Genomic DNA, 22,566 nt, shown 5'->3' on the forward strand with positions numbered 1-22,566 from the left:
GCTGCCACCACTCTGGTTTTAGGATCCCTTGAGAAGGCCCAGAGCACCTTCCCAAGACCTTGTTTGGCCGAATAATAGGTGTGAGGACCAGGCAGAGTAAACCAACAAAGAATAAGTGTATTTTTATAGGAAGTCAGTCAAATATGTGAAGCAAACAATGTGCAAGAACAATAGCAATAAGGGGGCGAAGAGAAAAGAAACCAAATGCCCTAACGAAACTAGACTCACAGTCCCTAGTCCACTGTCTCAGTCGGGCCTGAGTCTACTCACCCTTCCTCTCAGGGTGAGGGTCTCTCCCAGCAGCAGCCTTCCCTCTGGCCCTGCCCTCTTGGAAGAAAGAACAGCTCTTCTTCTGTACCGGCTCTTTTGTTATAAGCAATGTCCCCTCTAAGCTGTGGAGTCTTGTGAGCAAAAATTCTACTCTGTGAGCTACTGGCATTAAAGTTGTGAGCGAGCGATTTGGCTGCTGCGTCAATTAGTCTGCTCTGGAGCCCTCCTTCCTGAGCGAGGACAAAAGTGTGTGAGCCAGAGGCTAAAGAAATGCGAGATAGCTCACACTAACTCAGCTTAAAGGGAACACTGGTTATAAGTCCCCTTTCTCTGTGGTTGGCTAAAATTGGCGCCAAAACCCCTCAGGGGCTTCTGGGAGTTGTAGGCCTGGCCTCCTCCCACTGCTACTCAGGCTTCCTGGGCCTGCTAGGCCTTTGCTTGCACAGTCCAGATCATGGCAGACCCCCTAAAACTGTTCCTGAATAAAGTATTAGTGGGATTTAGCAAGACAGGGAGACAGGAGAGTCTTTCTTTGCAAGAGTCACGGGTGCCTGGAGTAAAGTATCGCCCTTATAATAACAGACATTTGGTGACCCTCGGTAGGGTCTCCCTCCCTCCCTGAAGCTTTTGCACAAGCAGAAACACAAGAATAAAGGCCACAGTAGTTGTTCACACCAGGTCACAATGATTGTATTTCTACTTGTGTTTCTGCTTGCGTGAGATAACATGCGGCCAATTTCTAAAGACTGTGATATAAAGAGAGGAAAGTACTAGGTGTTGCATGAGAGCTCGCACAAGTGGAACTGTCCCACACCTGTCCTGAAAAACGCAACATGCTCTGCATCTTAATAACATCAGTACAGATAAGATTAGAATTTCAACAGCCAATCCACATGCAAAAGAACCTCCTCAGGAAAGCTCCTCCATTAGCACACCACAGCCTGGGGGACTCCTACAAGAGAATGACTCAGTCCTACCCCACCTTCCTGAGTAGATATCAATTACCTGCCTACCCTTTTTCCTTCTCACCTCGACACAGAGAGTACTCCATCTTTCTGTGTTACACCTCTGAGGATGCCAGTCACAGCTGCTGGCGAAATGTCAGGTCCTATAATGCCAAGACCACGGCCACACAGCCCGGAAAATCTAGAACAACTAGGGCTATTTTGGGGCAGGAACGCACAGGAATGGAGTTCCGGCTGGCTCCCGAGTTGGCCACGCCCAGCAGGAACGCATTAGCATAATAGGCCACACCCAACAGCAGAACCTCATTAGGATTGGCTACATCAGGGGTGTGTGGCCTAACATGCAAAGGAGTCCCTGCTACAAAAAAAGGCCCTGGGTTTTGACCACAAACAAGGTAAACAGAATAAGAAGCAAAAGGTGGGTGAGGCTGGATGAGCACACTTCTGGTAACATGGGAATGTGGCCTAATATGCCAACGAGCTGTGCTGCCAGGGGTGTGGCCTAATAGGCTAATGCGTTTCTGCTGTTGGGTGTGGCCTATTATGCTAAAGAGTTCCTGCTGGTCTTTTTCTACCAAAAAAGCCCTGATAACAACTAATGAACTCCGGCCGTGAAAGCCTTCGGCAACCTATTATACCACACCTGTTCACGTTTACGCTTGTGTGTCGCTGCATCCAAACCTGGTGGTGGATGGGAAATGCTGTCAAGTCGCAGCTGGCTTACGGTACCCTCATAGGGTTTTCAAGGCAAGAGAGGTTTGCTGTTGCTTGACTCTGTGTCACAACCCTGGTATCCCTTAGTTGTTTCCCATCCAGGTACTAAGTAGGGCGGACCCTGCTTAGTTTCTGAGATTAGAGATGTAAAATTTCCGGAAATTTTGAAGCTCGGAAAAAAACCCTGTTTTTTTCGGGGGAAAACGGAAATTTTCGGAAAAATTGAAAAAAATGCTACATTAGCACTTCTTTTGTCTTTTCTAGATTGAAAGTCATGCTGTTACTTTAGGAACATAAAATATGACTATGGGCATTTTTACTTGGCATGAAATTATCACAACTTGCATATTAAAAATATAGTGTGTCCAAACAGTTATTACAAACAGAATACCCGCCCACATGCAAAAACAAAACTGAAACCTTTTTCTTTTCTCGTGACAATAGCACCTCCTAAAGGAAGAAATGCATCTTGTTCTTGCATTGGAGAGTTCAGTTTGTAACCTAGGACTTGCTTGTCCTCAGTGCACAGAAATTAGATCAATCTGATACCATATATGAAATGATTTGAAAAATATTTAAATACCTTGTCTTAAAATATTTTATTCATATATATATTAGAAATGATTTGGAAAATATTTGAACACCTTGTCTTATTTATTTATTTATTTAATTTCATTTATACCCCGCCCTCCCCGCCTTCATCATGTTAAAATAAAACGTTCCATAATCAGTTTTTTTTCTTTTCTTTTGTTTTTTCAATTTTTCCAATTTTTCGGAAAAAAACAAAAAAGGCTTCAGGAAAAAAACAGGGATAAACGGGGATTTTCCTAATTTTTCCGTTTTTTTTCTGGGCCTTCACATCTCTGTCTGAGCTCTGACAACATTGGGCCAGCCTGGACTATCCAGGTCAGGGGCCTCCAAGCCTATAGGCCTCTGAGTCAGGGTGCCAAAGCACTCGGCCTTGTGCTACACATGAACTGCTAGGAGGGTTTGAGCTTGTATTTGTCTTCCAGTTCTTCTAAGTGTTTCTGGAAGTCTAGTGCAGGGGGGGGGGGAGGGAAATTCTGGCAGAGTCTCCCTCCTCCTCCAAGAGTTAGGCCTTGAAGAATGAGTCGGCGTAGAGTCCTGAGGCAATAGGATGAACGGTGCCGTTTTAGCCAGCGGGTAGGTAGTTAGATCACGTTTTTGGAAGGCTTCCATGTCTCGGAGCAGCTTGCATGAAGACAGTTAACAAAGCAGGGAGTGGATTTGACAAGAATCTTTCTTTCTGGTCTGCTGGGGTTTTTTTTTTTTTAACTTTGGGGGGGGAGTGTTGTCTGTGTGAGAGACCATTTACGAATGGCTTCCTGCCAGCTGTGTAGTAAAGTTGGGCGGGACATTCTGCCATCTCAGGATTTGCTGTTCTGTTTGCCACATGGGTAGAGCAGGCCTTGAATTTTAATTCCTCCTCCTCCTCCTTTTAATTATACCACTATTATAGTTATATTATTATTATCAGGGCTATTTTTGGGCAGGAACGCACAGGAACGGAGTTCCGGCTGGCTCCCGAGTTGGCCACGCCCAGCAGGAACTCATTAGCATAATAGGCCACACCCAATAGCAGAAATTCATTAGGATTGGCTACATTAGGGGTGTGTGGCCTAACATGCAAAGAAGTCCCTGCTACAAAGCCCTGGGTGTTGACAACAAACAAGGTAAACAGAATAAGAAGGGAAAGGTGGGTACAGCTGGATGACCACACTTCTGGTAACATGGGGGTGTGGCCTAATGTGCTAATGAGCGGTGCTGTCAGGGTGTGGCCTAATATGCTAATGAGTTTCTGCTGTTGGGTGTGGCCTATTATGCTAATGAGTTCCTGCTGGGCTTTTTCTACAAAAAGAGCCCTGCTATTATATTATTAGATGGTCGTGCCCTGCGTCTCCTTTTATTGGCATTGGCCCTGGCTAACGATGCTGTTCTTTTTTTATCATTCTTTCCGTAAAGCCTATTAAACCCTGTCGGCTGATGACCAACAATGCCGGAAGGTTGTACCACTACCGCATTACGGTGTCGCCTCCTACAAACTTCTTAGTAAGTACCGCAGGGAACAGCCAGAGCTGGTAGACTTCTCTTTGCTTTCCTTTGGATCCTCGTGAGAGAATGCTCCGACTTTTAATCTTGTTTCTTTAGACAGACCGGCCAACTGTCGTAGAGTACGATGACCACGAATACATCTTTGAGGGCTTCTCCATGTTTGCCCACGCTCCGCTCACCAATGTAAGCAAGCTTTCTGTTTTAAATCTCTGTGGGATTTTCTGTCAAGTGCACAAGTCCTCCTCAGCTTTAGGGGTTTTTTTTGTTTTTTTTAGAGCCAGTTTGGTGTAGTGGTTAAGACTCTAATCTGGGAGAACCGGGTTTGATTCCCCAGTCCTCCACTTGCAGCTGATGGATGATCTTGGGCAAGCCAGAGTTCTGTCAGAGCTGTCCTTGAAAGGGCAGTTCTCTCAGAGCTCTCTCAGCCCCACCTACCTCACAGGGTGTCTGTTAACATAAGAACATAAGAACATAAGAGATGCCAATGTTGGATCAGGCCAAAGGCCCATCCAGTCCAACACTCTGTATCACACAGTGGCCAGAAATACCAGGTGCCATCAGGAGGTCCACCAGTGGGGCCAGGACATTAGAAGCCCTCCCACTGTTGCCCCCCCCCCGAAAGCACCAAGAAGACAGAGCATCACTTGCCCCAGAGCCCCTATCTATACCTTGTGGCTAATAGCCACTGATGGACCTCTGCTCCATATGCCTATCTAATTCCCTTTTGAAGCCGTCCATGCTTGTAGCCGCCACCACTTCCTGTGGCAGTGAATTCCAAGTGTTAATCACTCTTTGGGTGAAGAAGGACTTCCTTTTATCTGTTCTAACCCGACCGCTCAGCAATTTCATGGAGTGCCCACGAGTTCTTGTATTGTGAGAAAGGGAGAAAAGTACCTCTTTCTCTACCTCTTCTTTCCCATGCATAATCTTATAAACCTCAATCATGTCACCCCTCAGTCGTCGTTTCTCCAAGCTGTTGTGGGGAGGGGAAGGGAAAGGAGTTTGTAAGCTGCTCTGAGACTCCAAATGCAGGGTGGGGGATAAATCCAATCTCTTCTTCTCTTCTTCTCTCCCCCCCCCCCAGTCTACAGCCCAGAAACCTGTACCCGTTTCCCTGGTTCTGTCACAGACATCTCTTTTTGGGGAGGCTAGTCAGGCCAGGATTCAGGAAGCCATCAAACAGTCCTGTCGCCTCAGACGTCAGCCTTCAGTCCACCAGAAAAGGGGGAGAATCCATTAATAGAATTATTCTCCTGCAGATTTTTTTTTTTTAAAAAAGGATCTGAATCACTGCATCCTTTTTGTGGATTTTTTATTATGAAAGCATATGTCTCTGTAAAAATAAGTGGCGAGGTTTTAAGGAATCAGCACGGACAAAAGTGCAGCCGACGCTTCGGCGTCATTTCTGTTTCTCTAGCTCATTCTAGAGAGACAGAAATTCTGGGGTGATCTGGTCCATGGGGTCACAAAGAGTCGGACTCGACTGTGCGACTGAACGACAACAAAAGCTCATTCTACCTCTTCTTTGAACCTAAAAGTTTGTGAGAACTTTCCACGAAGTTCCACAGATATCTGAAGAACTTTGTTCCATTGCCTCAGAACAACACGGCTACCTACCAGAATCTATACTAGGGTGTCGTGACCCCATTGACACAAACCATTTTAGCAGGCAAGATTAGCTCCTTCAGACAGGGACAGTGTGACCTCGGGAAAACGCCACACTCTGTATTTTCAGAAAGGCTGAGCAAGGCGCAGCTTGACCCTCTGGCGACCCCGTGGGGTTTTCAAGGGAAGAGAGATTCGGAGGTGTTTTGGCATTGCCTGCCTCCCCATCAGAACCTTGGTATTCCTTGGAGGTCTCCCATCCCAATACTAGCCATGGCTGACCTTGCTTAGCTTCCAGGATCTGACAAGATTGGGCTAGTTATTGAGATAAAAACATTGACCGATTTGTGCTGGGTCAATATTTGTTTATTTGCAAGCATAGTATTTGCTTATTTTTGAGCATAACGTGCGTGAAGCACTTCGAGACTTTTGAGGGTGATTACTGATGGCGTCTTTAGTAATTAAGAACATAAGAACATAAGAGATGCCAATGTTGGATCAGGCCAAAGGCCCATCCAGTCCAACACTCTGTATCACACAGTGGCCAGAAATACCAGTGCCATCAGGAGGTCCACCAATGGGGCAAGGACATTAGAAGCCCTCCCACTGTTGACCCCCGCAAGCACCAAGAAGACAGAGCATCCCTTGCCCCAGAGCCCCTATCTATACCTTGTGGCTCACAGCCACTGGAGGGATTTCTGTTCCATATGCTTATCTAATTCCCTTTTGAAGCCCTCCATGGTTGTAGCCGCCACCACTTCCTGTGGCAGTGAATTCCAAGTGTTAATCACTCTTTGGGTGAAGAAGTACTTCTTTTTATCCGTTCTAACCTGACCGCTCAGCAATTTCATGGAGTGCCCACCAGTTCTTGTATTGTGAGAAAGGGAGAAAAGTACCTCTTTCTCTACCTGCTCTTTCCCATGCATAATCTTATAAACCTCAATCATGTCACCCCTCAGTTGTCGTTTCTCCAAGCTAAAGAGCCCTAAGCGCCTTAACCTTTCCTCATAGGGAAAGTGTTCCAACCCTTTTATCATTCGAGTTGCCCTTTTCTGCCCTTTTTCCAAAGCTATAATATCCTTTTTAAGGTGTGGTGACCAGAACTGCACACAGTATTCCAAATGAGGTCGCACCATTGATTTATATAGGGGCATTATGATATTGGCTGATCTGTTTTCAATACCCTTCCTAATAATCCCCAGCATACCATTGGCCTTTTTTATTGCAGTCACACACTGTCTCAACATTTTCAGTGAGTTATCTACTACCCATTATTAAGAACAACACCAAAAGGGACCACAGTATGTACAAAAGTATGACTGCAATGGACAGGGCATGTCAGCCGATACAGAAGCTCCTCAGACCAGTATCTGAAAGTGAGAATAATGATTACTGGGACAGAATTAAACTAATGTGTACTAAATACATATACAAAAAGTCTCTCAAGAAGCACAAATGAGCATTCATTGACATGTGCTAAATGTACCTCTACATTCAAATTTCCGTCATTAAGCCCATCAAAATGACAGGCAGACAGGCATCCAGAACGTAGTTCTGTTTTTGAAAAATGTCTCCATCAGAAGAATGCAGAGTCCAAGTCAGCCAGATCAATTTTCAGGTGATAAATTGTGATTCTGCTATAGCTACTACCTGGAAATGTTCAGACCTGCCGGCCCTCACTTTATGGTATTGGAAGAGATGGGAAATTTACATAACGGAAAAAGTTACATATCAAATTGGTCAGGATGAGTTAAATTCACCTCAGACTGACTTTATAGACCATATTGGATTATTTATCACAGTTTAAGGGGGTTCCAGAAAACCTAAAATCTTTATTGCTATGGTAATATATAAGATGTGACTGGTAGAAGTACTGTCGTGTGACATTATCATTTCTTAACGGGTATTGTTTGATTTTTAGGGATGTGTACTTAAACATTGATATCAGAGACCTGTTTTGCTGTAGAAGGTTTATGTTATTGATGTTGAACTATGTTAAATGTTAATGAAATAAAAACCTTTTAAAAAGATTATGATTCCCGGGCAATAAACAAAAACACACTACAGGAAGTTGTGGCTCTCTCCTGTATAATCAAAGCCTAAGTATTGAAGAGTCTCTTCACTCTCCTTGACATTACTGGGAAGAAAAGCTTTAGTTATCTATGGGAACTCCTGCCTTTCTGGCATGGGGGGGGGGCGCACAGGGCAGATTTAAATAAATAATCGCTTCCGGCACGTGCTCCTCCCTTAGGCTCACCAGTGTCAATAGCGGATTTATATTTCTGTGTACACTGAACAATTACATGAGGTCTTCTGTGCCTAAAGAGAGCCAGTTTGGTGTAGTGGTTAAGTGCGCGGACTCTAATCTGGGCGAACCGGGTTTGATTCCCCATTCCTCTACTTGCAACCAATGTTCCCTCTAAGCTGTGGAGTCCTGTGAGCAAAAATTCTACTTTGTGAGCGACTGGCATGAAGGTTGTGAGCGAGCGATTTGCCTGCTGCATAAATTAGTTAGCTCTGGAGCCCTCCTTCCTGAGCTAAGACAAAAATGTGTGAGCCGGAGGCTCAAAAACTGTGAGCTAGCTCACACCAACTCAGCTTAGAGGGAACACTGCACCTGCTGATGTGACCTTGGGTCAGTCACAAGCTCTGGCACAGCTGTCCTTGAAAAAGAGCAGTTCCTGTCAGAGCTCTCTCAGCCCCAACCACCTCACAGGGTGTCTGTTGTGGGGAGGGGAAGGGAAAGGAGTTTGTAAGCCGCTCTGAGACTCCGAGTGAAGGGCGGGGTATAAATCCAGTCTCTTCTTCTCTTCTTCTAAACAGAAGTTCCTCTTCCCATTAATTTTTTATTGCAGTCACACACTGTCTCAACATTTTCAGTGAGTTATCTACTACCCATTATTAAGAACAACACCAAAAGGGACCACAGTATGTACAAAAGTATGACTGCAATGGACAGGGCATGTCAGCCGATACAGAAGCTCCTCAGACCAGTATCTGAAAGTGAGAATAATGATTACTGGGACAGAATTAAACTAATGTGTACTAAATACATATACAAAAAGTCTCTCAAGAAGCACAAATGAGCATTCATTGACATGTGCTAAATGTACCTCTACATTCAAATTTCCGTCATTAAGCCCATCAAAATGACAGGCAGACAGGCATCCAGAACGTAGTTCTGTTTTTGAAAAATGTCTCCATCAGAAGAATGCAGAGTCCAAGTCAGCCAGATCAATTTTCAGGTGATAAATTGTGATTCTGCTATAGCTACTACCTGGAAATGTTCAGACCTGCCGGCCCTCACTTTATGGTATTGGAAGAGATGGGAAATTTACATAACGGAAAAAGTTACATATCAAATTGGTCAGGATGAGTTAAATTCACCTCAGACTGACTTTATAGACCATATTGGATTATTTATCACAGTTTAAGGGGGTTCCAGAAAACCTAAAATCTTTATTGCTATGGTAATATATAAGATGTGACTGGTAGAAGTACTGTCGTGTGACATTATCATTTCTTAACGGGTATTGTTTGATTTTTAGGGATGTGTACTTAAACATTGATATCAGAGACCTGTTTTGCTGTAGAAGGTTTATGTTATTGATGTTGAACTATGTTAAATGTTAATGAAATAAAAACCTTTTAAAAAGATTATGATTCCCGGGCAATAAACAAAAACACACTACAGGAAGTTGTGGCTCTCTCCTGTATAATCAAAGCCTAAGTATTGAAGAGTCTCTTCACTCTCCTTGACATTACTGGGAAGAAAAGCTTTAGTTATCGATGGGAACTTCTGCCTTTCTGGCATGGGGCAGATTTAAATAAATAATCGCTTCAGCCACATGCTCTTCCCTTAGGCTCACCAGTGTCAATAACGGATTTATATTTCTGTGTACACTGAACAATTACATGAGGTCTTCTGTGCCTAAAGAAAGCCAGTTTGGTGTAGTGGTTAAGTGTGCGGACTCTAATCTGGGAGAACCGGGTTTGATTCCCCACTCCTCCACTTGCACCTGCTGATGTGACCTTGGGTCAGTCACAAGCTCTGGCACAGCTGTCCTTGAAAAAGAGCAGTTTGTGTCAGAGTTCTCTCAGCCCCCCCCCCCCCACCTCCCAGGGTGTCTGTTGTGGGGAGGGGAAGGGAAAGGAGTTTGTAAGCCGCTCTGTGACTCCGAGTGAAGGGCGGGGTATAAATCCAGTCTCTTCTTCTCTTCTTCTGAACAGAAGTTCCTGTTCCCATTACGGTTGCGAGGTCCTTCCTGGCCACCACTAGAGGGTAGAGGGGTTAGGGTGTTCAGCTCCGGATTGGGAAACTCCTGGAGATTTGGGGGTGGAACCTGGGGAGGACAACGGACCTCAGTGGGGTACAATGGCTAGAGTCCAGTGTTCCCTCTAAGCTGAGTTAGTGTGAGCCAGCTCACAGTTTTCTAGCCTCTGGCTCACCCATTTTTGTCCTGGCTCAGGAAGGAGGGCTCCCGAGCAAACTAATTGATGCAGCAGCCCAATCGCTCGCTCAAAACCTTAATGCCAGCAGCTCACAAAGTAGAACTTTTGCTCACAAGACTCCACGGCTTAGAGGGAGCCTTGCTAGAGTCTACCCTCCAAAGCACCCGTTTTCTCCAGAGGAATTGATCTCTGTAGATTGGAGTTGAGCTGTAATTCTGAGGGGACCCCAATGTCCTACCTGGGGGCCGATATCCCTAATTCCATTTGAAATACTGTTTTTTGGCAGGGAGCCTCTTTTGGTATGGTTGTGCCTTCAGTTGCCAGTAGAGGGCAATGTTTTGCTAAATGCTTTCTGTTCATTTTGGGTATAACTTCTGTATCTATGTGTGTGTTACCGACTGGTAGTCACAAGGTTTTTTTTTTTTAAATTTAAATCTCTTTGATCACGTATATCAGAATGCAGCAGAAAATACCGTGAAGGTGCTAAGGGCGTCTCGCTTAAGACTGAACCTGTGTTCCATGCTTTCTCCCCCCCCCCTTCTGCAGATCCCTCTGTGTAAAGTCATCAGATTTAACATCGATTATACAATTCACTTCATTGAGGAGATGATACCCGAAGTAAGTTGTGGGACACATTATGCAAGACATCTGTTTGCTTGGTGAGGCGTCCAGATAATTTTAGATGGGGGCCCGTGCATAATTCTGCCTGTCGTGTGTGGCTGGGTGAACATTTGTGATTTTAAGAGAGTGCTGTCCTGGAATGCCAGTATGAAAATATAATACAGGAAAGAGTAAAATGAGCGAAGTGAATGCCAAGGATATTAGTCGCTTACTAATTCCCATGCTGGCCACTATTGTAGAACACCTAAGGAACAGCGCTTATGTATTTGTGGCTCTCCCGTTATTGAGGATCTTTCCCATTACATCCTTGATTGCTCATTGTATATCCAACCTAGGCTAAAATTTCTCTCTGGTATTTTATCTGTTTTAAGCTTTTCCCTGTTCCCTTCCCCTATTTATCTACTTGCAAGAACTACTGACCTTCCACAGCCTGCAGTTCAGCGTCTTAACCACTTGAGCCACCGCAGCTCCAAGGATATTAGTCGCTTACTAACTCCCACTGCATTTCTGGAATCCTGCATTGCTTGCAGAGCCAGGCTAGAGTCTGGGAGACCCAGTTTCAAAGGCCCACACTGCCCCGGAAGCTTGCCGGATGAGTTTCGGCCAGGCACTTTCTCTCTGCCGAGCCTACCTCACAAGGCTGTTGTGAGGATAAAGGTGGGAAAGAAGGATAAAGATGGGAAAGAAGGAAGGTGTGCTACCCTCCTCTCCTTGGAATAGTAATTAATAATCATCGTATGGCTTTGTGTCTAGAATAGCCAGGAGATCCTAAGATTGCCTGGCAGCCAGAAGTTCTCGCTCTTTTAGCGTTATGCACCGCTAGGTCGCGAGCTAGACTTGTTTTCAGGGCAAGAGACATTCAGAGGTGGTTTGCGATGGCCTGCCTCTGCGTCGTGTCCCTGGTGGTTCTTTGGAGGTCGCCCTCCCAAATACTAGCCGAGGCCGGACCCTGCTTAGCTTCTGAGATCTAGGTCAAGGCATCTCCTTGGAGGGTTGGCCAGATAAAACACACCATGGAGCTCAGGGGTCTCCCAGCTTCCTTTGAAAATGACCACTGCTTCTGAGTACTAAAAAAATAACCGGAGCTACTCCCCGCCCGACCCGTGTGGCATATTACAAGGTAGCGATCTCCCCTCCCCGGTCTGTGTGGCGGTTACTCCACGCGGGTTTCTTGGGCTTGGAACTGGCTGCGGGAGGGAGGGGAGAGCCCGGGAGATCAGGGATCCTTGCATAGACTTCATGCTGGATCCAGGCCAGTGTCCTTTTTGCCTGAAGGCTCCAGCCTCTCAGCTGTTGTGCAGAGGATAAGCTCCCCCGAGGTAGAATCCCAGCCTCCTCCGACCTCAGTTCTCAAATAATAGGTCTCTGCCCGCGAGTGGTGGGCAACATAACGTTGGAGCCCATGGCTCCGTTTGGCTACGGGTGGCCCTTTCACTGACACGAGAAGCGCTGTCGTTGGGGAAGAGAAGAAGAGTTGGTTTTTTATACCCCGCTCTCCACTACCGAAAGGAGTCTCAGAGCAGCATACAATCTCCTTCCCCTCCCGTCAACAGACACCCTGTGAGGTAGATGGGGCTGTGTTAAGTCCAGCGCTTAACAAATAGTCGGAGAGTGATTTCAGCAAAAACTCAAGTTTATTCACGGTCACGAACACTTCTCCAACACGGTACAACATCTGATAGCCCGAACAGCTTGTCCATTCTAGCTGCTCGGTATTTAAACATTTCCCGGCTAATGTAGCCACGCCTCTATACAGATAACAACCAATGCGGTTGAACGGATAAGGTCCCATCAATGTCGTTCCCGCTTACAGACATTCGAACGTGATTGGAAACATTAGTCTTGGACTACAATCCCTGTCCAAGACGAAGCTTAACATTGCTTCCTTATGAGATGGTTCACACACACATCTTAGTGCATTCCTAGGCAGTATCTGAATACACTACAGGCTGAGAGAGCTCTCTCGAGAATTGCTCGTGAGGGAACAGCTCTGAGAGAACTGTGCCTGACCCAAAGTCACCCAGCTGGCTGCATGTGGAGGAGTGGAGGATCAAACCTGGTTCTCCCAGATTAGAGTCCTGTGGCTCTTAACCACTACACCAGACTGGCTGGCCACCGCTGTCCGAATGGATCCATGGGATCCGACCCCTGACTTTTCGAAGCTTCTGTTTGATATTGAACGTGTGAAGTGTGCCTGGGGGGGGAAATGGCTGACAGGAGGATGTAGCTTCCTTCTTCCCCAAGAAAGCACAAAGGTTGGCTTGGTTTGCCAACCAGGTTCTCTTTGTGTTCCTCTCCACCCCATTCCCCATGTCCACTGCCCTGTAGAAAGGGCCGAGGTGCGAAGGAGAGGCAAGATTTCTCTTGTCTGGGCTGGGATGCGAAGAGAGACTCCTGGTCGTTCTGACTGTCTCTGAACTGTTCAGGTGAGAGTGCAGAGAGCCAGTTTGGTGTCGTGGTGAAGTGCGCGGACTCTAATCTGGGAGAACCGGGTTTGACTCCCCACTCCTCCACTTGCAGCTGCTGGGTGACCTTGGGTCAGTCACAAGTTCTCTCAGAGCTGTTCTCTCACAAGCCTTTCTTGGCACCCACCAAATGTTTTTAGAAAGTGGGTAAGGTCAAGTGGGCCTCTTGCCCAGCAAGGCTTCCGACTGGGTGCTGGAGTTCTGATTAAAATAATAGGTTTTTTGCTGCCACCGCACTGTTGGTTTTATTCTCCCTTGTTCCTCTTTCCCGAAGTATTTTTGGAATCACCCCTCTTCTTCCCTGCACTTGGGCTTCCTCTGTGTGGTTGACTCTACTTAGGGTTGCCAAGTCGAAAATCGTCGGGAGCGTGGGACTCCCGTCCGGCGTCCTATGCACCGCACGCACGTCACCAGGAAGTGACGTTATGATGCCGGGCACGCTGGGGGCGGGGCCACGACCATCCAAAGGGGAAACATAGAGTTTCCCCCTCGGATGGCCGTGGCCCCGCCCCCAGCGTGCCCGGAGTCATAACATCACTTCCTGGTGACGCGCACACCGGGGTGGGGTTCCCCCCTGGGCCTGATCCGCCGCCGGCGGGGAACAGGCCTCTGGGGTGGGGGTTTCCCCGCCCCCCGGGGGGACTTGGCAGCCCTAGCTCTACTTCCTGCAACAGCCATTTTGTGGTTGACTCCACTTCCTGTGGCAGCCATTTTGTGATTGCGCTCACGACTCCGTTAGAATTCCAAAAGTTCCCACAGGCTCAAGGGAGATTGGGACTCCTGGCCTAGGGGGACCAATGGTCTGATTCAGTATAAGGCTTTTCTTTATATGCCTATATCACATGCTCTGCCACCGACCTCCTCCTCTCTCAATAGATTCTAGTCTGCGGGCCCTTAAACACGTTTATTGTGCCTCTGTGTCCGTCTATCTGTCTCCTTAGGATGTGGCCGATTGTGTGTATGTATGTATAAAAGGAGAAGTCTTCCAGGTACAGATGTTTGTAATCACTCAGGGTCGACGCCATTTTGTATTTCAGTCCTGTCACATCGAGTTGGAGAATATACAGTTTTAATTGGCATAATTTCTTTCCAGAGCAGCGCATAGATTTTAAAATGATTTTTCCTCCTCGCTTGTTCTAAAGGACGGTAATCCCCAATTCGTGATTTACTGATTTCTGTCTGGGAGAGTGTCGTGTTATAGCACCCGTGGTAATTTATCAGCTTTTAGCTCGGACAAGCCGGACAAGGAGAATTACGAGAGAGGGCCTCTTTTTCCACACATATCATCCCTCCGACTTATTCTGGTGAAAGGCCTTTTGGCACACTATAACTTACGGCATAGCCCTGAACTCATAATTTTTGCCTCCTGTCTGAATATAGGCTTTTCATAAGGATATTTCTTCATGGTACGCATGAAGCTGCCTTAGACCCGAGTCAAGCCATTGGCCCGTCAAGGTCAGCATTGTCCGCTGTAACTGGCAGAGGTTCTCTGGGGTCTTAGACGAGGCCTTTCATGTTACCTGTTAGTTGACCTCGTTCTCTGGGTCTGCAAAGGAGAAATCTGCCCAAGACTTGGAAGCACCAGTTCAGTACAAGGCAGTGGCTTATTGCTTCAGGTGCCTGTGAAAGGTAGCAAAATTAACACTCCGTAAGCTGTAAAGAGCTGCGGTGGCTCAAGTGGTTAGCACGCTCTTCTATACAGACCTGTAGTTTTTAACCAATATTGTCTCCCTACCTCCTCGGTTAATTCCTGTGCTGGTATTAGGGTACCTTCTCTGAATAAATCTCTTAGCCTGTAGTATCCCTTTGGTCTCAATAGTCCGCACCATTTATTTTCTCCTGTTTCATTGTACAAGGACTTTAGTGGGGCTCAAGTAGTTAAGACGCTGAACTGCAGGCTGAGGAAGGTCAGTAGTTCAGCAGTTCGAGACCCGAGTGTGCCGCATGACGGAGTGAGCTCCCGTCTCTAGTTCCAGCTCCTGCCAACCTAGCAGTTCGAAAGCAAGAAACTGCAAGTAGATAAATAGGTACCACTTCAAATGGGAAGGTAACAGCGTTCCGTGCGCCTCGGTGTTTAGTCATGCCAGCCACATGACCACGGAGACGTCTTCGGACAGCGCTGGCTCTTCGGCTTTGAAACGGAGATGAGCGCCGCAACCCTAGAGTCGGACTCGACTGGCTTTCGAGCAAGGGAAACCTTTACCTTTACTTTTTAAGCTTTGAACGATGACAGAAGAGGATGGAGGGCCACGCCGAAGCATTAGAAAATACGGAGGGCAGCCTTAGTCAGGTTCGCAGGGCGTAATGACAAGATGTGAACTTGTTGCTTTGCTGTTAGCATCACAGTGGCCACGGCTGACACCAGTGTTCCCTCTAAGATGAGTTAGTGTCTCACAGCTTTAATGCCAGTAGTTCACAAAGTAGACTTTTTGCTCACTAGACTCCACAGCTTAGAGGGAGCGTTGGCTGCCCCAGGTACGGACCGCCTGGCGTCCTCCCCTGAATCTTCTCTGCTGGCCTTGTCTGCAGTCAAGTTTTACACCAACACTAATAGCGGATTGAGGACAAGTCCATTTTAGGCAGCTCCGGGTTGGGAAATACCTGGAGATTTTTTTTGGGGGGGTGGAAGCTGTGGAGGGTGGGGTTTGGGGAGGTGAAGGACTTCAGTGAGGTATAATGCCACGGAGTCCACCTTCCAAAGAGGCCATTTTGTCAAGGTGAACTCATCTCTGTCGCCTGGAGATCAGTTGTCATCCCAGGAGATCTCTGGTCACCAGCTGGAAGTTGGCAACTCTAGGTCCATCAGTGGTCAAAGGGAAACCTCCACATCCAGAAGCTGTAAACACCTAAATACCAGTCGCCCTGCTTGTAAGTTACAGTGAACGTGTGTACATAAGAACATCAGAGACGCCAATGTTGGATCAGGCCAGTGGCCCATCCAGTCCAACACTCTGTGTCACACAGTGGCCAGAAATACCAGGGGGCATCAGGAGGTCCAGCAGTGGGGCCAGGACACCAGAAGCCCTCCCACTGTTGACCCCTCCCTAAAGGGAAACCTCCACATCCAGAAGCCGTAAACCCCTAAATACCAGTCGCCCTGTTTGTAAGTTACAGTGAACGTGTGTACAATCTATATGCAGTGTAGACTTTGATTTTTCTTCATATAAGCATATAGTAATTTCTCATGCTACATTCAATGCGTGTACAGACACACGTGTGGTAGGAGTCCCATAGATTATCCCGGTACTGATCCCTGGTTTCATTTGTGACGTGAAAGCACATAGGCATATGTACAGTAACGTGTGAACAAGGCTAGTATTAGCAGGGAACATCAGTGTAAGGCCTCCAATGCCCTGTTTGTTGGCCCTTTGGGGCAACTAGTTTGCCATTGTGTGGAACAGGATGCTGGACTAGATGACCCCTGGTTCCAATGTTCCCTCTAAGCTGTGGAGTCTTGTGAGCAAAAATTCTACTTTGTGAGCTATTGGCATTAAGGTTGTGAGCGAGCGATTTGGCTACTGTGTAAATTAGTTTGCCCTGGAGCCCTCTGAGCTAATACAAAAATGTGTGAGCCGGAGGCTAAAAAACTGTGAGCTAGCTCACACTAACTCAGCTTAGAGGGAACGCTGCCTGGTTCTGAGTTGGCAGGCCACCTTTTATGTCAGCTGTGGTCGAACTTTCCCAACATTAAATGGATAATGGATAAGCAGGGCTTGGTGTAAAAGAGCCCTGGCCGCATATGTACTGTAACGTGTGAACAAGGCTAGTATTAGAAGGGAACATCAGTGTAAGGGCTCCGTGCCCTGTTTGTTGGCCCTTTGGGGCAGCTAGTTTGCCATTGTGTGGAACAGGATGCTGGACTAGATGACCCCTGGCAGGCCAACTTTTATGTCAGCTGTGGTTGAACTTCCCAACACTGAATGGATAATGGATAAGCAGGGCTTGGTGTTTAAATAGCAATTCAGTACTAAAAGAGATCCAGTTTTCTGTACCGAGAAAGGGTAAATTATGTGATCTGTGTAACTCAAGCAAGTTAGATGGAATGACATATTTTTTCATAAGAACATAAGAGACGCCAATGTTGGATCAGGCCAAAGGCCCATCCAGTCCAACACTCTGTATCCCACAGTGGCCAGAAACACCAGTGCCATCAGGAGGTCCACCAGTGGGGCCAGGACATTAGAAGCCCTCCCACTGTTGACCCCCCCCCCCAAGCACCAAGAAGACAGAGCATCACTTGCCCGAGTCCCTATCTATACCTTGTGGCTAATAGCCACTGATGGGCCTCTGCTCCAGATGCTTATCTAATTCCCTTTTGAAGCCGTTTAACTGTTGTTCTGCGTACAGAGTGTTGTCCTGAGGCTAGAAACAGGTAGAGCCAGTGTGGTGTAGCGGCTAGGAGCGTGGTCTCTAATCTTGGAGAACCAGGTTTGAATCCGCACTTCTCCGCATGCAGCTGCTGGTGTGACCTTGAGTCAGTCACAAGTTCTGTCAGAGTGACATATTTTTTTCATTTGATATCAATCATTTTGCACTTGTTAGAGCACTTTCACAATGCTAAATAATGCAATTCCAGTCCGCTTCAGCGGTGGTTTGCAAATGGATTTTGCCATTTCACAGTCAAATCCAGTTGAAAAGCACATTGAAAGTGGATTGGAAGTGTGTTATTTAGTGTGTGTGAAAGCACTCGTAGTCACAGGGAAGGGCAAACGTTTTCTGAGCCTGGCTCCTGGTTCTCAGGAATTGCCCGCACAAGCTTATCTTCACGGGCATGAGAACTAGAAACTTGTTCTCTTTTAGAACTGGAAACTGCTACAGTCCTAAGAATGACCATTGTTATGCTGTTGAGACATTGCTTATGTGTTGATAGTGTTGTGTATGACATTACTTTGGGCTTTCTTTTGTTTTCCAGAATTTTTGTGTTCGAGGCCTGGAATTGTTCTCTTCCTACCTGTTCAAAGATATTCTAGAACTATACGACTGGAATCTTATAGGTAACTGTCTGGTTGAATGTTTATTTTTTATTTGTTTACCATACAGAATAAAAAGGGACAAAAGGGAAAATTAGAAGCATAAAGCATAATTTATTAAATACATTTTAAGGACATTGCATAATATAAGAATATAAAACATGACAAAACAACATGACAAATCAAAATATAGTAAGATATTTCCATATATTTCCATTATTTCTTGTCTATAGGGCTAGGTAAGAAAGCATGTAAGCAAAGAACATAGAAGAAGAAGAAAGTAAATTTTCTTTGTTATCTTTATATAAGGTTGATATGATCATATAATAACTAGTAAGTATATAACTGAAAAAGATTAATGAGAATATCTATGAGAATATGATTATATGATTTTGAGTATTAATCAGTTGAAGTTTCTTTGTAACTCTGACAGCTTTATCTAATCTGTGTTGCTTGTCTGTAGTAATTATAAAAGGCTTCCCACTTACATATACATATTTATGTTATTATTTTATTATTATTGTATTACATACATTTTATTATTTTATATTTGTTGTTGTTATACAAAAAGAATTCATAATCAAGAAGAAATTGTATAAAATATGCAACATAATGGCCATACTTAACAAGATAACATAACTATATCTGTTGCACATCATTCTCATTCCTTAATGCCATTGGTCTAATTAGTTGTTAGCAATGTTCCCTCTAAGCTGTGGAGTCTTATGAGCAAAAATTCTACTTTGTGAGCTACTGGCATTAAAGTTCTGAGCAAGCGATTTGGCTACTGCATAAATTAGTTTGCTCTGGAGCCCTCCTTCCTGAGCCAAGAAAAAAATGTGTGAGCTGGAGGCTAAAAAAATGTGAGCTAGCTCACACTAACTCAGCTTAGAGGGAACACTGGTTGTTAGGTCTCTAAATTTATTCTGTGAGGGGAAAAGGTACCAGGATTGGGGGGGGGGTATGCAGTGGCCTCCATTCTCCCACCCCCTTTCTTAGCTAAAGCATCAGCAGGGGAAGGGTGGAGCTGAGAGGAAAGAGGAATTCGGGGAAGAGCTCTCCCCCATTTGGCTGCCCCATGGAGCCTGCCAGATGCTCTTTTTCTACGAAATGACCCCTGCTGATCATTGGGGGGGGCAGGCCCAGTCTCCAGAGGGGAGGTGTCCAGGCCCCACCGGGAGGGTGGCATCTGCGCCTCGCCTAGGGCGCAGAAACACCTTGGGCCGGCCCTGCTAGCGGGCTGTAATAAGATGTAGAATAGTAGAATGCAGGTTATTGTGAACCTTTGATATGTAATTGAGCAGAAGGGCTTCAATTGTTAAAAAAAGGATCAAATCCAAAACCAGCTTTCATTACATCTGGACAGGATTACCAATAATTTTTAGCTCGAATACCAGTCCACCCCATGAGCTCTGGATGAGTTACAACACTTATCAGGTAAGTTCTTATAGATTTCTGCCAACTTGTATGGAAAGGAATCCCAGAGATATAACATTTTCAAGAAGTTTTCTTTAAATTATGAGGATACCATAAACCTAGAGCCATGTCCCAATATATACCTCCACACTTCACATGGAGTGGTTTTACCTGAATCTTTTCCCGATTTACATATTTTATCTGCATTATTTTACCTGTGTTATTTTATCTATAATATTTTAAAGAAACTGACAGTTAACAAAGTATCAAATAGATATTTTAGTAAGAGGGTTTTTTTCCAACTGTTGTTCTGCGTACAGAGTGTTGCCCTGAGGCTAGATACAGGTAGAGCCAGTGTGGTGTAGCGGTTAGGAGCATGGACTCTAATCTGGGAGAACCAGGTTTGAATCCGCACTTCTCCGTGTGCAGCTGCTGGTGTGACCTTGAGTCAGTCACAAGTTCTGTCAGAGCTGTTCTCTCAAGAGCAGTCCTCAAAAGAGCTCTCCCAGCCCCACCTACTTCACAGGGCATCTGTTGTGGGGAGGGGAAGGGAAAGGAGATTATAAACGGCTCTGAGACTCTGAGAGAAGGGCGGAGGATAAATCCAATATCTACTTTTTAGTTGGAAAAAGGCCCCATTGATTTGTGTGACCCCCGTTGTAAGAGAGTAAGCTTAGATTTGTGTCTTGAAATGTGTATTAAAGACCCAATCCATTTGTAGGCCTTGGATAAGCAGCTGCTTTCAAGCTGTGAGGGGGAAAGGTACCAGGATTGGGGGGGGTGTACGCAATGGCCTCCCTTCCCCCCCCCCTTTTTAGTTAAAGCATCTGCAGGGAGGGGTGGTAAAAGTAAAGGTAAAGGTTCCCTTGCTCGAAAGCCAGTCGAATCCGACTCTAGGGTTGCGGTGCTCATCTCCGTTTCAAAGCCGAAGAGCCAGCGCTGTCCAAAGACGTTTCCGTGGTCATGTGGCCGGCATGACTAAACACCAAGGTGCACAGAATGCTGTTCCCTTCCCACCAAAGTGGTACCTATTTATCTACTTGCAATCTCTTGCTTTCGAACTGCTAGGTTGGCAGGAGCTGGAACTAGAGACGGGAGCTCACTCCGTCATGCAGCACCCGGGTCTCGAACTGGTGAACTACTGACCTGACCATTAATTAGATAGTTATTGCGTGAAGCACACTCTGGTCCACAGAACTTGGGTCTTACTAGTCGGCCTCCTTGTGTCTTCACCACAAATATGCTTCCCTCTCCCAAATTCTCTGGTGAGTACGGAGGGCTGAGGGGAGGGGAAGGGGATTCTCTCATATATACTGGAGTACAGGAAACTGGGAGAGTGAGACTCCTGTTTCTCCTCACATCTTAACCCATGTGAGATAAAATCATGCTTCCTAGCCTTTTGTGCTTCCTGGAGGGCTGACATAGCCGCAAGGTATCATGTGGGGGATTTGGCGAGTTGCTAGATGTTTTCAGGCCTCTTTTTGTAGAAAAACCCAACAGGAACTCAATTAGCATAACAGGCCACACCCAACAGCAAAACTCATTAGCATATTAGGCCACACCCCCATGTTGCCAGAAGTGGGGTCATCCAGCCACACCCACCTTTCCCTTCTTATTCTGTTTACCTTGTTTGTTGTCAAAACCCTGGGCCTTTTTTTGTAGCAGGAACTCCTTTGCATGTTAGGCCACAAACTCCTAATGTAGCCAATCCTAATGCGTCTTTGCTATTGGGTGTGGTCTATTATGCTAATGAGTTCCTTCTGGGCGTGGCCAACTCAGGAGCCGGCCGGAACTCCGTTCCTGTGCGTTCCTGCCCCAAAATAGCCCTGGATGTCTTCATTTGGGAGGCTGAGGATAAGTGCCCCATCGAGCTGCTGTGTAGCTTTCCGGATGGCTGTCTGCACTATATACACATCCTCAAAGGCATATCAGGCCGTCACCTTGATATAGTTTCTTTGCTGGGCGTATTCTTACCATTTAGGCTTACGAAGAACCCTTTGTAATTCTTCAGTCGGTTTCGAGGGGTGAGGGAGGAACCTCAACCATTGCGATTAATTATAATTTGGCGGCACAGCCCATAAGGTGTGCACAATGAGTTGTTATCGTGCCAGACAGAAGCGTTACCCACCATGGTGTTCGCAGATGGCAAGGCACATGATGTGGCTGTTGCACAATACAATAAATTGTACGTGTGTCATGTAACCAGTCACAGGTGGCAAACTGTCATTTGGGGTGGGATGTTCCTTTGGATTGTGGCACAATAAAACTGTACAAATCGGGGTTTTTCCCCCATTCAGACTTCCACAAAAACATAAAGACTTTTTCCCCTTCAGATAAATGTTGAGCTGAGGTCTATAGCTTTTCTCCTGGAGTTTGATTTGTCTCTGAAGACTTATTTTCAGCAAATGCTTCCTTTGTAAGTCTGATGAGTTTGAGGGTTCTGTTGTGTGTGCTTCCCTTTGTGTTGTTAACAAATGTGTTCCCTCATGCCAAGTTCTGAATTAATTACGATAGGGTTTTGCTTGATTTTTCTCCAGTGCCGACCCGAAAGACAGATTCTAAGTGCCTTCTCTTTTTTCTTCGTCTTCTTTTTTTACCTTAAGATTTTAATTAAAATGGTAACCTAGGAAGAAAGCTTTTTTTTTAAAAAAAAAAATGCAGTCACGGCTATTGTGCATTTTAAAAGAAATTTGTCTGAGGGGCAGCCTCACAAGGCCGATCCAAATTATGCTCCAAAGAAAGCTGAAATCTGTGGCCTCTGACAATTGTTGAAGTTAAACCAATTAGTGTAGGGGCTTTTTTCGCAATGGTTTTTTTGCTTGTTTTATTCTGCATCAGTCATGGGAAATAAACCAAAGACTTCTGCAGGGTACAGCCCTGCGGTTTAGAAATCTTGTCAGCTCAGGATTATGTTTTGAGAATTTTACAGGTGTTGTCCATATGCTTTGACTCCACAGCCAATAAGGCTAGAATCTTAATCATAGTTTCTCTCTGCCTCTCTCTCTCTCTCTCTCT

General features: G+C 45.8%; 1 protein-coding gene across 1 annotated transcript in view; it reads left to right on the plus strand.

Moving 5' to 3' along the window:
- Nucleotides 1–22,566, plus strand: part of DROSHA (drosha, ribonuclease type III) — a 155,264-nt gene that overhangs the window by 19,053 nt on the left and 113,645 nt on the right. The window contains exons 6-9 of the mRNA XM_015408795.1: nt 3,933–4,019; nt 4,119–4,205; nt 10,626–10,697; nt 18,078–18,159. Coding sequence (XP_015264281.1) covers nt 3,933–4,019; nt 4,119–4,205; nt 10,626–10,697; nt 18,078–18,159 — 328 coding nt within the window. The remainder of the gene's footprint in view (nt 1–3,932; nt 4,020–4,118; nt 4,206–10,625; nt 10,698–18,077; nt 18,160–22,566) is intronic.

Source organism: Gekko japonicus, unplaced genomic scaffold, assembly GCF_001447785.1.
Source record: "Gekko japonicus isolate JY-2015 unplaced genomic scaffold, Gekko_japonicus_V1.1 scaffold3176, whole genome shotgun sequence".
NCBI classification, from domain to species: domain Eukaryota; kingdom Metazoa; phylum Chordata; class Lepidosauria; order Squamata; family Gekkonidae; genus Gekko; species Gekko japonicus.